Below are 18,578 nucleotides of genomic sequence, written 5' to 3'. Positions count from 1 at the left end.
GACATTATAATTCTAAAATTTAAAAAACAAATCGATAGAAATTCTCTTTGTTCAACATTTTTAACTTTTTTACATGCAAAATAATATTTTAAATTGATATTTTGAATTGAAATATATATATAAGCATGAACTTAGAATACGGTTATCATATAAAAGAAATTAAGGTAATTAAATTAAGAATATTTATTTTATTTTTTAAAAAATTTGTGAATTAAACTGTATCATATTAAAGTTTAAAAATTATAAATATATTTAATATAAAAAATAGAAAATAGAAAGAAAAAATGAGAGAAAGATGAGATTGAAGAAAAGTGAGGAAATCGAGATGAATTTGAAATGCCCACGCAAGATGGAGAGCATTGATACTAACAAAGACATTGGTCTTTGAAGGGAAACTCTGATTGACATGATGAAGTTGAAAGAAAGTAGAAGTTGGGGAAAAAACAAAGATAATTTATGGAGTGTTTGGTGAGAGCTGCATCTGTCTCGTTGGTGGGCCCAATAAAAGTGCTTTTTAATTACTTTTTTCACTCTCCCAAACATCATACCTTCTTCACTTTAATAATACAGAGAACTCATAACTTGATCATTCATATAATAATTCACGGCTCTTTCCTCGAACAATTATCAACATCAATCAGACCAGACCGAATCTATCATTTTTAATCTAAAACTTTAATCTAATAATCAGTTCTAATATTATTAAGAGATGAACTTTGTTGTAGGATGATTCGTTTTCAAAATGGTTATCTTAGATGATTTTTTGTAACATCACTTCTAATAAAAAAATTTAAATCAATAAATTTGTAAGTCTTTTTTTAATACAGTGTTCAACTTTGTTGACTTTACTTAATTTTACTTAATATGTGATTTAGATTTCCATAACAATGATTAATGTGATAAACAAAAGACAGAAATATGAAGTAATATATATATATATATATATATATATATATATATATATATATATATATACTTTGGTGTTTCCGTGTGTGGATATTGATAAATTAGACATTAGAAACCAATTCAACAACAATTTCCATATTTCATAGAATATAGTTTTTGACAAAACATGCATTAATGCATTAATGAATACTTGACATTTACGACGAACACATGTCACTTTCCAAATCATTGCTGCGAAACTTTGTCTTATTATATCTATAATCTCGTTAATTCCACTTTTTCTTATGTTATTAGAACAACCATTTAAGCTTGTTCTCTTTCCTTGGCAATGAGCAACAAGGACTACAACAAGAGATCAATCTGTGAGACATCGATGTTGGTGGTTGCAAACATCATAAGATTATCGTCTCTTAGATTTTCTGGGCAGAGTGAAAGAAGACAAGAGATGGACAGAACAAAAGGGCATCGTTCCTACCTCATCAAACCAGCAACCTATGTGAATCGAGCATTGGAAGATGATGTTGACATCAACGCTGAGAACTATATCAACCACGTTCGTTGCAAGATTAGGGACACTGCTAATACTCAACATTGAAACACTGCTAATAGTATAGTAAACAAACTTTTACCATTTTACTGATTACCTAGTTTCACAAGCTTTTCATGCACAAAAGATCACTGAAGTGTTAGGTTTAATTTCACTTATCTTCCTTAAAATCACTTCATTATGTAGTATATGTTCATTCTATATTGGAATAATCAAGGAATTACTTTATGTAGTGCAAAAAAATGTTTACAAATATTTATTTGAATTTTATAATTATATATATAATAAATTGAAAAGGAGATTGGATTTTATTTTTCCATGCAAATATAAAGAGTAAAAAGTATTTTACACAATTTAAAATTCGATTTAGAAATCAAATAGTAATCTTTGAACGAAATTAATATAACATCGATCAAATCTAATTAAGCATGAAAGTAAATCGTGTTTATTGCAATCATGAAATAAAATATATATATATATATATATATATATATATATATATAACTATAAAAAAAAAATAACATACAAAACCACAATACTATCCCATATTATGCATTAGTTCTTGAATCATATGCCTTTATATGCATGAACATGTTACGGACCATGACGAAAGTTTTGGGATATCATATTTAAACATTGTTAATGTCGTTACACACTTTGTTGCAGTCCCTGATATTGATTATAATTATTACTGGATATAGTTCAATGAACTGTAATAAAATTATAGTTAACTATACTATATTGTACTTAAAAAAACTAAACTTATTTTAACTAAAAACTAATTAAATTATTCTATAGTTCACTAAATAAAAATTAAACTTTACATAGTTTCAGTTAACTGTTAACTATATATAGATTACTCGTAAAACTCGTTGTCGTATAGCTTGCTTCAATTCAACAACTGTGCGGTGTGGAGTTGCTTTAGAAATAAAACTGCTTTTTGTGCTGTTTTTGCAATGTAGTTGAAAATTGTATTTTGTTGGGTTCTGAAATATCAAATATCATTGCATGGGAAATCGGGTTTTGTGTTATTTGTTTTTCTCTGGTGCCTGATGTAATGCATTTTTATGTTGAGTACATTGCAGAGAAAAGATCGGTATCTATATCCTGTTGGTTATCAGGCTGTTCGAGCTTATCATGGGACCACTTTTAAGATGGAAATCTGTGAAGGTGTCAATGGCCATAGATTTTTGGTTCGTATTTGGGCTTCTATGTGTTTCATTTATGTTCTAAAGTTTTAATGTAATATGGTTTAGTTTAACAGATTTAGTTGTATACGGTAAATGCTTTGAGTTTTAATAAACAGATTCAGCTGTGTACTGTAAATGCAGAGATCTGTGTTCTGATGATGGGAGTTCTGGGAAAACACCTGATCAATCGTGGAAAAACTACATTATAGTATATTATAATATAGTGGATTTAAAACTAGTTAACTGAACTCTACTGCATTATGAGTAATTCACTTATTTTGAATTATTTTTTAGTTCAGTGTAATTTTGTTGAAATAGTTTATAATTAACTATAAACTTTTATAGTACAGTATACTATAAGAGAGTTTATCCACCCCTAATTATAATGGTTATCCAAACATGACAGAGTGAATATATTAATCTATAAGATAATACGTATTGAAGTTAATTAACAAGTGTTATTTTTCATTCACATTTAAGTGTAGTAGTCACTTTTCGGAATATATACTTATTTTATAAATAATTTCATTTGTTCCTTACATAAAAATATTGTTTATAGTGTAAAATATGTTATCATTGTAGTGAAATATCTCAATTTGCTTATCGAATTCGTTTCACCATCACGAACATGCATTTTTGAAGGGCTATTTTTGAAACGATCAATGTTGTTAAAACGTTGATGCAAACCCTACTATGTTAAAACATGATAAGAACCTAAACATACACATCTGGAGTTAATGGTGAAATACTCTCGAATTTATTTAATAAATACTACATTCTATGTTTCTAGATATCATGGGCAGCTACATAAATAATGTTATATCAAATTTTTATTCCCCCAAAATTGCAGCCACCGGGTGAAATGCTCACAGGTCCTTGCAACATCTTAGCAGAAAGTGAGTATCCGTTATGCTATTCAATTTATGTCAAGAACAGCAACCTAAATATGAGAAAGAAGATAGCAAGTATCATCAGTGTTCTTCCACCAAAAGCTGAAGCTGACAGCACTGTTTGCAGAAACGAGTAAGAAAGTGTAAAAAATTACCTTGAACAATCAGCATTGTAGCCTAGTATGGAACCTTTATCTATAGCTTATCTATATACCAAAAATGTAGAATTCACTTGATATTAGATCTTCTTAGTACTTTGCAACTCCGACACTTGGAGCCTTGCCCAGAACAGACTCAACATCTCCATGAAATAAGCTGAATCTTTTGGCCACAGCAAAGCCAGCATGCATTCCATCTACTGCTGCACTAATGATCCCACCAGCATAGCCTGCTCCTTCACCAACTGGATACAGTCCTTTTACTGAAGTGCTCTCATAAGAGTCAATATCGCGTGGAATTTGGATGGGTGAACTAGTCCTAGTCTGGTGGGACCAAAACATTGTTTAGCACAAATAAATAGCCGTTCTGAAGAAAAATCAAAACAATCACTTGCTTTGTGAGGAAGTTTTAATCAACATCTTCATACTGAACCAGTAGGCAGGAGGATCAGGGGAATAATTTGCAGAATTTTGGTAAATCATACATATTTGTGCATATTGACAAATATCTCACACGTCGAAATGTTTATTTTGAAAATAATAGAATATGATACATGATATATGTATATTGAAAAACATACAAAAATTCTTAAAAGCATAATAAATATACAATTGTTATTATCTCAATCAAAATTTAAATCATAAGTATTAAACATTGTCAAAATAAAAAATTATAAATTATTATCATTACAAAAATAATATTACTTTATAGATTAGATATTTTCTTAAAAAGTATCGGAAAAGTATCTTAAAGTATCCGACACAGATTCGTGTTCGGCAGATACATGATCCAAATTAAAGTATCGATGCATCATATAGATCAGACCAAACCAAAAAGGATAGCATGTTTTCTATACCTCTACACCATGAAGGAGAGCCTCATTGCAGATAAATCCTGGTAACTGAAAAGTTAAATATGAATTAATAAATTATTCTATTAATTTTGTTTAAATTTATGAATATAGAAAGGACATGAGAAACTGCAAACCTCCTTGTCAAATGTTACAAGTGAATGTTTCAAAGCTTCAGTTATATGCATGGGAAATAGCTGATGGAGGTTTGCTGCCTTCACGCCCAACCGATAACTTGATGAGGGTACAGATGTTACTGGCATAGATTATCAAGCTGAGTTCATCTATGAGCTGAGAACCTGGGTGTAATAAATAATGGATTGTAGTCAATAATTTTACCTGACAACTTGTTCTCAAGAAAGTCTGTAACTGTCTGGACAGGCACTACAAAATTTCCTCCTCCCATCATAGCAGCTCTTTGTTCGAACTCTCTCTATATAATACCAGTATTAGATAAAACCCAGATACAGTCAATTTATAGCAAAAAGAATACTGACCAACTAGTTGAAAACTCAGCATCTGATGCAATATATTGGTCCATTAGTCATTCACTTACACTTAAAAGGACAGAGAAACAGAAAATAGATTGATGTATTCTATTATTTAATAGTTAAAGATTGGAATAAGATTCTAGGGAATGAATTAGTAAAGAAAACTGAACAATGAAGATATCAAGTCTAACTTCACACATTGCCTTTGATATATCAATTAAGATGAAAAAAAGAAATGAATGATGTTATTATAATTAATGCTGTTAAATGTTCAGTCTGTCTTTTAATCCATAACCGATGCCAATAATATTTATATATTTCTTCCGTACATAAAAAATCCCCATAATTCAACAATGGAGAGTAGGACATGTACTTTCAATACTAAAAATCATAAGAACTGCAACATACCTAGAAAGAGAACATAAATTGACAGAAGCAAACAATGAAATTGACCAGCTTTATTGAAATATTGATTTGAGATTAGAAGTAACTCCTTCAAGGGTTTCTCCTTCACAAAAAAAGATTTCTCCTATCACAAAAAACTGCAAAATTCATAGTGATCCTGTCTAATTTGATTTTCCCGTGTATAATTAATCCTCCTAACTAAACTAAGCTAACTAACTAACGGACTAACTGACTAACAATGGTCCTTAGATCTCATTTTATACCTTGTACACCCTAACATAACACAACTATGATGACAAGAATTCAGACGAACCTGAAATTTGATCCCAGCAAGAGGACCAACATAATTCAAAGCTTCAAAATCCTTTGTTGTGACGGTCACCACAAGCGCAGCATTTGCCCACTTTGATGCTCTTCGAGAAAACGACATGCCATTTATGCAAATTTCTGATGGACTTGTACTGGTGAGAACAACCTAAAAGTTCCAACTTTCTGTAATTCAGTCAAGTTGATGACATCCAATGATGGCTGAAGAAAATTAAAACACTGACATGACAGTTTAATGGTACAATTACGCTAGACACACCTCTCCCTTCCTCATGCAAATCAATCAGTAAATATTTATACTATAGCATTTATGCGGATGGACTCAGCACGACAAAGAGCTCATATTCCAATTAATATGATGATAGAGACTTTGGTAATTGTGAGTGTCCAAGTCTCATGCCAAGCAACATAAGAAGCTCATAGGAGTATTAAAATAATTGGATCTACTCCCTAAAAACCAGGAGGGCACAGAGCTCAACTACAGCACTGCATACCACTCCAAACTGATGGTCAACCTAAAGGGGTCAATAGTTTCAGAAACATTCACGATCCTTTTTTTCATGGAGAATCCAAAGTAACGACTTAACTTTCTATCCTGGGCACATTATTTGTTTAATACCATATCCCATTGTCCAGAAAAAACGTCTCCAATTCAAATTCTACATTGGACAGACAACAAAACTGAAGTAAATTTCAGTGTGGCTGACTGGTTGTATCTTAAAGTTCAACCTTAATACTTGAGATCTTAAGCAAAGAGAAATAAGATGTTATCTGTTACAAATGGTCCCTATAAGATCCTCTAGAATTGGTTTGGTTGCATACAAGCAAGAGTTACCAGAGCATCTCACATCTATCTTGTATTACATGAATCCCTACTAAAGACTGCACTGGCAGCAACATCAGTTACAACCTCTACCACTAGTTCTAAGACAAGGAATGCACGAGTTACAACCCTAACCTGAAGATGTGCTAGCTGTTAGGTTTGTGGATCACGGATCAACAGAAGTTCTCACCAAAAGGGGGGATCTTCATCCTTTTGGGAATTTGGGGAAACAATTTGACAGCATTTTTGTTTTTTGTGGTGGGGTTAGGAACTGGGAGAGTGCAGGCCTGTGATTAAGCAAGTTATTTTAAAAGAGGGCTAACTTCCTTCACTCTGTAAAATTCTTGGGCCACTTCCTTTCATTTTTGATGATATTTATTACATTAAGGAATGAAAGGAGGTAGCTCAAGAAATTTATAAGGTGTAGATAGAAATACTCCATTAAAAGTAGTTGCACCAGAGGCGGATAACCATTTATGTGTAGTTTTCTGTTATAACAGTTAACCCTATTTTTTAATAACAGGGGGAATATTGGGATATTGTTATGGAACTTTAAAGAATTAGAAAGTTTTGAGTCGACCAGACTCCAAAAGTTTGTGAAGTGTGTACAATTCTCTTAGGGAGATATTCCCTATTATTCAATAAAGATTGACTTTTATTGCTATTTCTGTCAAGTGTTCCATCATATGATACAAAACCAAAGATTAAATTAGAACACCTACCTGCCCACCTGGACACATGCAGAAAGAGTAACAACTACGATTTACCACCCCTGAATCAGATACTTCGTCGAAATCCTCCTTGTCAATATAATTGGCAACTTTGTAATCTGCCACAGGAATTTTACCACGTCCATGGCATACCTCGGAAGCCAATTCAGCATACTACACGTTTAAATGAATAAAATGAATGCATCAGAATCATGAGAAATAGATAAACAACTTTTATTACAGTCAACAAGATTCTATCAGTACACAAGTTAATTACAGCATCACATATCTGTATGAAGTTATCATTATTTCCTCTTGTATCTCGTTGTTTGATAGTGGTAGATATTGCTGATATTGTTTGTAACAATATCTTCTATTTACCATATATATGTTTGGTTACCATATATACTTGTATCATTCTTCATTATAAATATTTGTGTATTTTAGACACAAGAGAGATTAACTCAATACCTAGTTTTTCCCTATATTCAATAGAAAGAGATCTGAACTTTTATCCATATTTATTCTTTCTTTAATGAAATTAGGAAGACAACTAAAATCTTCAGAAGTGATAATACTAAAGAATATTTTTCTACTCAGTTTTCTTCATTCTTATCTTCCCAAAGAATTTTACATCATTCAACATGTCCTCACACTCCATAATAGGAACATCTTATAGAAACTACATGTTCCCTACTGTTGAATACTAATGTTCCTATTCATTATTGGAAAGATGCAATCCTCACTGTTTAAAATCTAATCAATAGGATGCTTTCTTTTATTGAAAATAAAGTTCTTCACTCTATAATTTTTCCAAAGAATCCTTTATACCATGTCTCTCCATGTGTGTTTGGGTGTACTTGTTTTGTTCATAATGTTTCTCGAAGTCTTGATAAACTTTATGCAAAGGCTATTAAGTGTCTTTTTGGGATATTCTTGTTTTAAAAAAGGGTATAAATATTATTTTTCCTCAACCGAAAGATATTATATGTTTGTTGATGTTACATTCTTTGAGGATACACCTTTTTGCTTGCCCTCCATAGAGGATCATTCATCTGTTCCCAAATCCTTTCTCTACCATCTTGTGATCCCTTGGTTATTCCTACAAATAAAACTAACTAAAATTGCAAATGACATTATTCAACCACCTCTTCTCACATAATAGCATCAGACACAAATAACTCCTTCATTGCCTGAAGACCACCGAGACTCAAATCCTCCTCTACCAAATCCCTAAACCATAGATCCTTCATCATCCTCATCTTCTCTCGACTTGGATCATGCTTGGCCTATTTCCCTTCTAAAAGGTATTCGATCTACTCATAATCCATATCCTTTTTATAACTTTTTGAGTTATCATCGGTTGTCTCCTTCATATTTCTCTTTTGTTTCCTCCTTATCTACCATTAAGGTTCCTAATAATGTTCATGAGGCACTTGGTTATCCTAGATGGCGACAATCCATGATTGATGAAATGCAGGTACTTGAACACAGTAGTACTTGGGAACTTGTCCCTCTTCCTCCTGGTAAGAAGCCTATGTGTTGTAGATGGGTCTATGCTATTAAGGTTGGTCCTATTGGTGCAATAGATCCTCTCAAAGCTCATCTAGTAACTAAAGGATATACTCAGGTTTATGGTCTCGACTATTCTGATACTTTTTCACTTGTGGCTAAAACTAGTACTGTTCATCTTTTCCATGCTAATGGCCTCTGTACCTTGGACATTAAAAATGTCTTTCTTCATGATGATATGGAAGAGGATATATACATGGAGCAACCTCCAGGGTTTGTTGCACAGGGGAAGTCTGAGTTAGTTTGTAAGTTACATCGTTCACTTTATGGCTTGAAGCAATCACCTCGAGCTTGGTTTGGTAAATTTAGTCGTGTTGTGCAAAATTTTAGTTTAAAATGATGTGAGGTAGATCATTCAGTGTTTTATGGTATACTACTCCTAAAAAATGTGTTTATCCTATGGTTTATGTGATGATTTTGTTATTACAGGAAATGATGTCACTAAATTTGCTCAATTAAAGAACCATATGTTTAGCCACTTTCATACCAAAGATTTGGGTCGTCTAAAATATTTCCTTGGTATTGAAGTGGCACAATCAAAAGGTGTCATAATTTCACAAAGCAATATGCTCTTGATATTTTGGAGGAAACAAGTCTGACAAATTGCAAGTCCATTGATAGTCCTGTGGGCTCAAATCAAAAGTTAATGAGAGACCAACGTGAAGTTTTCGAAGACCCAAAGAGATATAGAAGGTTGGTTGGAAAACTCCTCTACCTTACTATAAAAAGACCAGATCTTTTTTATCCAGTGGGAGTTATGAGTTAATTTATGTAAAAACTCCACATTAATCATTGAAATGTTGTAATTGGCAATCTCGGATATGGAGAAGGGAAACCACAACAGGGATTGTTCTATGAGAACAAGGGAAGTACTCAAGTCAAAGGGTATCGTGATTTAGATTGAGCTAGTTGTCCAATTGATAGATCATCTATCACAAGATATTGTGTATTCCTTGGAGGGGAACCTTGTATCTTGGCAAAGTAAGAAACAAAGTGTTGTTACTCGATCTAATGCAGAAGTGGAATATCAATCTATGATTCTAGGTACATGTGAACTTGTGTGGAATAAACAATTCCTTCAAGAGTTAAAATTTTGTGAAAATGAGCGGATGAAGTTGTATTGTGAGAACCAAGCAGCCCTTCGCATTGCCAATCCGGCTCACCACTGGTTCAACTCAGATGAGCCGGGTTAAAAATTGACCCACATAAAAAAATACATTTTTTTCAAACCCAACCTAGCTCGAACCCGTGGTAGACCAGGTTGGCCTGTGAGTTGTAACCCATTTTGACAGCTCTACATAATCTCACGATTTCAATTTTCTAGATAACTGATTTTGAGAACTGATGAATACTAATAACTCTTTCTGGGAATAATATATGGGACTTTAAAATGAGCAATAAGGATCACTTCTCATAAGTATAGTTTACACTAATCACAAAATAAAGGTGTTGAAACCATTCAACTAGATAAAAACCTGTATGCTGTTTATTAGCTCCTGCGGATGCTCAATCCGTAGCCCTACCTGTGACGAATGTAAAAAAAACAAGAGTTATGACAAATTGAATGTCTAAGAAAACTTCATGCAATCATTTTTATTCAACTGAAAAAAAATTACACATGACCAAGAAAGGGAACATGATGTTATCACTTAAAATGGTAATAATGAATTGGTCAATCAAGGATATTTTGAGATCTAGGTCAGCCCTAAGGATCTACATTAGTTTCTATCTACTAACTGAATTTATAGGTCTAGCTTTCCATAAAGAAAGCTCCTTTGGTGTCTATGGTATGAAAGAAAAGATAGACAAAAAAGTTCAAGGGAACTCTAGCTCTAGATTTGTGATGGGTTTATTGAGGGGAGGATTTAGTAGGGAGAGAATGCATGAATTTGACCTGAGCAAAATCCACATAAGAAATTGACACCACTTTCAATCTAAAATCTTAAGGAAATGATTTATGGGTCTTCTTTCTTATGGTGCTCAACTTCCTCATCTCTATCTAGTATGGGATTTAGACTCACACTTGGATTCTGAACAATCTCCTCTTAAGGATGAGTCTCTTTTATATTAGTATATACCCCCTCAGTGAAAGCATGTACAGAGTGACCTTTAATCATAATGGTCTAAGCTAGTCACCAAGACAAACCAACAACTCTAATACCACTAATGGATTGATCTAGGAGAGGATTTGTTAGGAAGAGAATACATAAATGTGACCTGAACCCAACCTTCATAAGTGATTGATACCACTTTCAACCCAAAATCTTAAGACAATTGGTTTATGAGTCTTTTTTCTTATATGATGCTAAATTTTCTTATTTTTACCAAATGAGACATAGACTCATACTTGAATTTCCAACAGTTAGGGACAAGGCTGTTGTTTTTGCTTTTATAATGGGAAAAGGATTCTCTGCAGTGGCATTATCACAACATGTATCTGCCCATTAAAAAATAATCATAACATAATATTTTAATTCTAAAATTGAGATGTAGAAAAGTAGAAGGTAAGATTTTAACACTTGAGGAGATCCAGACAATCAGCAAAGAAAAACTTGAGGAAATCCAACGGTTCTTCAGAGATGAGAAGATCCATTCCCTGTTTTTGGTTTGAGAAAAGGTAGTCTATTTTCATTTCTTAATTTCTCTAATTATTGTAGTCAATTTTGAAAGACGTTTCTTGTGTTGCGAGGATGCCTAATCCACTTGATTTTTACTGTTCTTTTAATTTCCTCTTACATCAAATAAAATTGCATTTAGTCAATTTAGTGGCATCTCTACCACTGAGAAATATTTCACTCCATCAAAAGAAAATTTAATAATCCAGGAAATGTACAGTTTATGCAGATTGGCCCTCCATAAGACAACTTAATGTAGGCCATTCTCCTAGCCACTAATGGATTAATAATGCATTAATTTGATATTGTTGAGAATGCCCTGAAATTTTATAATGATCAATAAACTGCAATGCTGCAATGTCAGTTGAGATTTTCAATCCTTTCAAAGTGTTAAAACTGGCACCTTCAAATGTAAGAGTCATATGGGAAAGACAAGAATAAAAGACAATCTTAATGTCAAATGAATATCAAAGAAAAACTGAACCAACTTAAAATAAACCCACATGAATCAAGCCTAACTTGTAAACAATGCACGGCAGTACAGCACTACCATTTGGAAGTTGGAACAGTTTGAGGAATATATAAATCTTTCATGCGGATATGCAAACAGATGATTATGAACAAATAAGCATACCAACTTTACTAAATTGAAATAAAGATTCAAATACTATGTCAATATAAACTCACGGCAAAATCTTTTGGTATTAATTCCACATTGTTAGCATGAAGTACTTCATATGTATCACGAGCAGAATGACCAACAGCTAGAATAACTGCATCATATTCCATCTTCTTACTTGCTGAACGTAATTTATCAGCTGATTCAGATACCACGACTCCCAGAACATGTCCATCTTTTATAACTAAATCATCCACTCTTGTTCCAAACTTTATGGTGACCTAGAAAAATAAGCAGTATTGTTAATTGGACAATGTGAAGACAACTACAAGGAAAACTATAATGACATAAATATATTTTTAATAATATAAGGAGGCTATTGGAACTCACACCCAAATCTTGCAGATGTTGCCTAAAGTTGCGCAGCAATGGAACCAACCTATCTGTCCCTAGGTGAGGTTTTCCATCAATTAATATCTGTTTTGGAGCTCCAAACTGCACTAGAGTTTTCATAATCTAAAAAGAAGATATGAAACCAGCCATTCAGTAAGAGATATAGGTTAAGCATTGACAGGACAATTGATAAGCCAATAAAATATATTTTGTTGAAAACAGTATGTTCTGAATGTTCAGAAGATTAATGAATAGTGCTTAGTTTATGAATGCTCATTAATGTTTAGAAGATTCCCTAACAGTGAATATATTATGTACTTAGGGAATTGCATTTTATTTACTATTTAAAAATGAAATTAGTTCTGAAACGTATATTAATATATGGCCTGTTCAATTCTTTTGCACTCAAGCAATTCATATAAACTATGTCTTCAACTATATTGTACACAGAAATGACATACAATACAACAATACATTTGTTGTCCCAGAGAAAAGAAAGTATCGGATGGAGACTAGACAGTATTTGTTAGGGTATAAGGTGGGAGGATATTCGGTATAAGTTAATTAGAGTAAATAAATATAGTATAGGTTAATTAGAGTAAATAAATATATATTCTAGGAAAATATTCAATATAAGATATTCAGTATAAGTTAATTAAAGTAAATAAATATAGTATAAGTTAATTAGAGTAAATAAATATATATTCTAGGGAAATATTCAATATAAGATATTTATAATTAAGGATATATGCTAGGATAATATATGGGGAGATATTTATATATAGGGATATTTATATTAAATGCAAATATATTCTAGGGAAATAATTAGTGAGAGAGGGACAGGAAGTAATTAGTATAAATAAAGTTAGAGTCTAGGGTTAAAGGTATGCTTTTGAATTGTGAGTTTTATAAGAGAAGTTATGCTCTCAGGTAACTGACGGAGAACTTGCTCCCAATTATTAGAAATAATTGACGGAAGTTATGCTCCCAATTATTGTTTACTTTTGTTTATTCATACACTACCATCAATAAAAGAGATTCATTTGTTCAATTCCATTCTTTCATTATTTTTTTGCTTGTTTTGAGTGTGTGAAAGACTGTTCTAGTTACGTTCCATACTCGGATACGTAACAGTATTCTCAGTCCACACACTGAAGATAACAAGACAATTGCCTAATTAAACACCCTACTATAAGATATAATCCTAATATGAGTACCATCAGTTTTTCCATGAATAATTGCTACCATATCAGACAGTTTCTATAGCATAGGATAAGTAATTTTCTATGATATATATATATACCCTAAGTCCTCATATTAAAAGGTTTAATAACTGCAATCCTATTAACTGCAGTTGTATGATATAAAATAAGTTATAGTATAGGATGCAAGTGATGGTACTATAAGAAAAATTAAGCCAGATTAGTAGCTAAATGTTTTTGTCAACACTCTGGATATGATTTTACTAAAACCTTCTATCCAGTTATCAAACCTATTTCTATCAAATTAATTGCCACCCATTCTCTACCTAAGCATTGGGCTTTGCATCAACTTTATATTAACAATGCATTTCTGGATGCATTCTCTACCTAAGCATTGGGCTTTGTGTTGTAATTAGAGAAGATATCTTTAAAATCTTCCTAATTAGAGAAAATAGATATACAATCTTCTATTTTATTTATTTTATTTTGTTTTCCTAGTTTCCCTATTTCTCTTTTTAGGAGAATTAGATTATTACAAATAGAGAATATGAGAATGTGTTTTTTACGATTCTGAATAATAAAATCAGTCTTATTTTCTACTCTTTGCATCAACTTTATATTAACAATGCATTTCTTGAAGAGACTATCTAAATAATGCAGCAACCTCCAAGATTTGAGGCTTCCGATTCCTCACTCATCTGCAAGTTAAATAATGCTTTCTATGGCCTTGAATAAGCTCTAAAGAATTGCTTTGACAAGTGACAAAACACACTTCTACAATTTGGCTTCACATATAACAAGTGTGGTCCTTCTTTGTTTGTATACCATCTGATGTTGTTTATCTAGTGTTTGATGCAGATAGCATAATAATTACTGACACTTCTCCTTGTCTTGCTCAGAAGATTATTAAACAGTTAGGACAACTTGATTATTTTTTGGGTATTCAATTTATGAACCTTCATACTGGATCAGTATTACTTACGCAAAGCAAGTATATTAAAGACCTATTGCAAAAGAGAAATACGCTACAAGCAAAAGCCATATCCTTTCCTATGATGTCTACCTGTAAACTCTCCAAAAATGCTTCTACCTGACTCAACCCTAATCCAGAAGTGGTTGGAGCACTTTAGTATGCTAAAATCACCAGACCTGAAATAAGCTTTCTTGTGAACGAAATCAATTCATGGCCAAGCCTCTTGAGTGTCATTGAGCTGCTATCAAGAGAATTCTTAAGTACCTTAAAGGTACCCTTTATCGCATTCATATTCAACCTGCAATTGCTGGTCAACCTTATTCTCTTCAGGCCTTTGGTGATGTTGACTGGGCTGTTGACCCTGATGACAGAAGATATACCTCATGAGCTGCCGTCTCTTTTGAACCAAATCATATTTTCTTGGTGGTCCTGAAACCAACCTGTTGTAGCATGGTCCACTACCGAAATAGGGGAGTCTTGCTAAAGTTACTCATGAAGTTCTTTGGGTAGAAACAATTCTAACAGAACTACAAGTACCTTTTTCAACTCTAATAATTTACTGTGACAACCAAAATAACAGTGTCTCTTGCTCGCAATTCTATTTTGCATGCTCGTAAAAACTATATATATATCAATTTGTTCTTTGTCCGAGAAGGGATTCTTGCCAAGCAACTTCTTACTCAGTACATTCTTGTTCGAGATCAATGGGTTGATGTTCTCACCAAACACCTCTCCACTATTTAACTTTTGTTTTATTAGGGTGATTACGCTTCCATCTTCATTTCAGAAACCTTGATTTTCTAGGGGTGAATGAATATTGTAAGAGAGTTAGTTTTGTAAACCTAACTCCAGGGCAGTTAGTATGTTGTAACTGTCTGTTGTCAGTTCTCTTTTTATATCAGATCAATATATAGAGTTGTCTCTCATGTATTCGTATAGGATAAATTCAGTTTCAATAGTACAGATAATATCTTTTAGTTTTCTCTCTCTGGTTTATCGGCAATTCCCGAAACCTTGCAATAAAAAGCTCTGTTGGTGCTTTGTCTAAGGAAGGACAACAGACAGAGGCAACAACAGAATGCATTCATTATCATCACAAATTATGAGAGTATCTGATATTAACCTCATAGGGTAGAAGTAAACCATTTATCAGTTAGAAATGTTTTCTTAATAAGTCTACAAGCAAAATCCGTTAATTTAACACATACACAGGATGCACATATAAGCTTTATAAATACTAAATAGGAGGACTAACTGTAAGAACACTGCCACTGTTGCGTCCAATTCTGGTTACCAACTTTCCATCGCTCCAGGTACCTGCACCACCCTGCCACACATAAGTCCTTAATAAATGACAAAGTAAATAAACAAGCAGACGCATATGAGAGAGAGACTAGACAAATAAAGAAACATGAGAATCACAAATGAGCTGAGCAAAATACCTTTAAAAACCCAATTATAATTTTCATATGATTTCAAAATTCCTAAGCAATGTATATATATTGCAGCCTAGATGACCATTAAAAAAGTACACATTATTTCCATTAAATCAAACAACATGTCATAATATACTTGACTGCTGGGTTTTGTAGAGGTTCTGAAGAAAATTCAAGTTGAAGTAACAAGCGACAAAGTTGCAAAAATGGAACAAAAGAATATTTTCATGTGTTTTCTTTTGGAGAAAAATGACATTTGTCAAAACCTGACTAGTTAACGCAAAATTTAAAATAAGAGTTGAATGGACCTAGTAAGAAATCCAAAAACAAACTCATTTTAAGACAAGTGATGAATGATGTAATCATGAATGCACCATTTATCATAGTGAGACAACAAACCATCATTAAGAGAAATAAATCAAGATGCATAGTACAACCTCCCCAAAGCAGAAGTTACTTTCCAATTCTAAAATTCGACGAACTATAAGAGCGCCAATATCACGCCCTCTTCTCTCTACTGGTTGACCTCTTTCTATCAGTGTAACATCTGCTCCTAGCTGAGCAAGAACAAGAGCTGCAAATAAGCCAGAAGGCCCACTACCCACTACCGCAATTTTTGGCTTCCTAGAAGCCTGGTTCTTGCACAACTCCGTTGAGAAAATGCTATGTCCATTTCCCCCTGCCAAAGCAGCTTCTTTATTTTCTTTACAGTCACGAATGATACTTTCCAGATCAGCAAAATCTCTTTCATCATGCACACGTTCCACAAGGCCAATTTTAGGCTCCAGCCGTGAAATAAAGTCCCAACAACGAGGCTCCAGACTGATGAGCTTTTGGACATCCATATCCACAGTATGTACAAATTTGGGCTCTTTTAATTTCTAAAAAAAAATCAGAAAAACAAAATAAGAGGACGCAAATGGAATTATATAAGCTATGGAAATTCAAATTGAAACTAACTGCTTCAAAGATTCCACACGTGTATAGATTTATCTCCTCAGGTTTATGTTCTGCATTTTGTTTATTGTTTGACACACACAAGTCATAACCAAAGAATTGAAATACAAAACATCTAATCCATACACTAATCCGTAACAAAAATAATTAACAATTGCACAAGACCATTCCAAACGTTAATTACTACAGTCAAATATTTCAAACCTCGAGCTAATTATAATGACTAGAAAGTTCAAATTCCATGTACAACTGCAATTGCTATAAAAGATTAATACTTTGGATTTTGGAGGCCTCTACAACTGTAATGCGACCACAATTAGGGTCATATCAGCCACCCCACTATTCCAGGCAATGCCCGCCCCCATTTTCAATTTAACCTATATTGTCTCTTTCCCTCTCTCAAATTTGTTTTAACGTAGAGAACAAAGATTGAAATGCATATTGAAGAGTGAAATGCATATTGAAGAGTGAATTTTAGTTTGTCATTGAACAACTGATATTAAAACATACCTTTCTAGCATCAAAAGACTTCCTAACGACGGTGAAAGCTTCTGCTGGCAACAGAGAAGCGACCTGAGAGAGAGAGAAGGGAAAGAAAATTAAAGAATATTTCTTTATCGGTTTCTCTTAGGTGGAAGGGTGGGTTTTGTTTGAGTACCGGGAACTTAAGAACTTTGGCAATCTGCTGGAGAAGGGCATCGGAAACATGGATAGAGTCCTTGCCGGGATCTTGATCAAGTGGAACGGCGAGCTTGAAGAGCCTCCACGTGCCCTCAAACTTGTCCTTCTCCTTGGACTCGGATAAGAGCTCTTTGTGCTTTGTTCTCAGCCTCTTCTTCTCGGAGGGGTACCTCTGTTTACCGGTTCTCTTTGCACACGAGATGCGCCATGTTTCACTGCCGGTGTAAGGAACTCGTCCATGAGTGCGACCGTGAAACCAGACAGCATTGTGGTGGTGTTTCATTAAGCAGGTGCAGGACGAGGAAGGGGAGGGAACTACGAACATCTTCTCGTGTTTGTGAAGTCAAGTGACTATGCAATTAGATTGCTTCATTTGGATAAGACATTTTTCATTTCCTTCTCTTATTATGAGACATGTTAGCTGCAATTTTCTTTTTTTCTTTTTACTTCGAACTGAAAATAAAGTTTTTTGTTAAACCTTATTTTTTTAAGCTAAAATTTTTATGTTTTTAGTTTTATTAAAAGCAACTGAACTCCTCACATGAAAAAGAATATTCATAAAATAAAAAATCTTGTTTGAATTTGTTTTAGGTTTAAACCCTCATTTGGTCCTCATATTTGTATGGCAATTTCAATTTGGTCATCATATTTTTTTTTTGTCTCAATTTGGTCCTATAATTTGTAAAATTGAGGCAATTAAGTCCTTTCCGTCAAATAATGATTAACGTTGTGAAACTGTGATGACGTGATCTAGAGAAAATTAATTGAATTATAAAGATTTAAATACGTGGATATTAGTATTTAAAATTAAGCTTTTGACGTGGAATTAGAT

The 18,578-nt window shown here is 33.1% G+C and overlaps 1 protein-coding gene across 2 annotated transcripts; it reads right to left on the bottom strand.

Moving 5' to 3' along the window:
• Positions 1-3,377: 3,377 nt before the first annotated feature.
• On the bottom strand, positions 3,378-18,119 carry LOC106768823 (uncharacterized protein Cbei_0202). Of its 2 annotated transcripts, XM_014654172.2 has the most exons (14): positions 17,724-18,119; positions 17,576-17,638; positions 16,546-16,989; positions 15,928-15,999; positions 12,495-12,620; positions 12,173-12,385; positions 10,346-10,393; positions 7,311-7,472; positions 5,752-5,913; positions 4,882-4,975; positions 4,680-4,798; positions 4,549-4,593; positions 3,689-4,015; positions 3,378-3,583 (listed from the first exon to the last, which is right to left on the bottom strand). In XM_014654172.2, the coding sequence occupies exons 1-13, from the start codon at positions 18,069-18,071 to the stop codon at positions 3,782-3,784; spliced, it is 2,130 nt and encodes a 709-aa protein (XP_014509658.1). In that variant the 5' UTR covers positions 18,072-18,119; the 3' UTR covers positions 3,378-3,583; positions 3,689-3,781. The 2 variants fall into 2 exon arrangements, with proteins under 2 accessions (XP_014509658.1, XP_022638827.1); XM_022783106.1 differs by lacking the exon at positions 3,378-3,583 and having other exon boundaries at positions 3,950-4,058.
• Between the last annotated feature and the right edge of the window lie 459 nt (positions 18,120-18,578).

Source organism: Vigna radiata, chromosome 7, assembly GCF_000741045.1.
Source record: "Vigna radiata var. radiata cultivar VC1973A chromosome 7, Vradiata_ver6, whole genome shotgun sequence".
In the NCBI taxonomy this organism is placed as follows: domain Eukaryota; kingdom Viridiplantae; phylum Streptophyta; class Magnoliopsida; order Fabales; family Fabaceae; genus Vigna; species Vigna radiata.
This window is presented reverse-complemented; position numbering and strand designations above follow the sequence as displayed.

Excerpts from the sequence above, each read along its gene's own strand:
- LOC106768823 (XM_014654172.2), bottom strand. The coding sequence starts at position 18,071 with ATGTTCGTAGTTCCCTCCCCTTCCTCGTCCTGCACCTGCTTAATGAAA. Across the intron at positions 17,639-17,723 it reads CCAAAGTTCTTAAGTTCCCG|GTCGCTTCTCTGTTGCCAGC; the intron begins GTACTCAAACAA and ends TCTCTCTCTCAG. Across the intron at positions 12,386-12,494 it reads AACATCTGCAAGATTTGGGT|GTCACCATAAAGTTTGGAAC; the intron begins GTGAGTTCCAAT and ends TTATTTTTCTAG.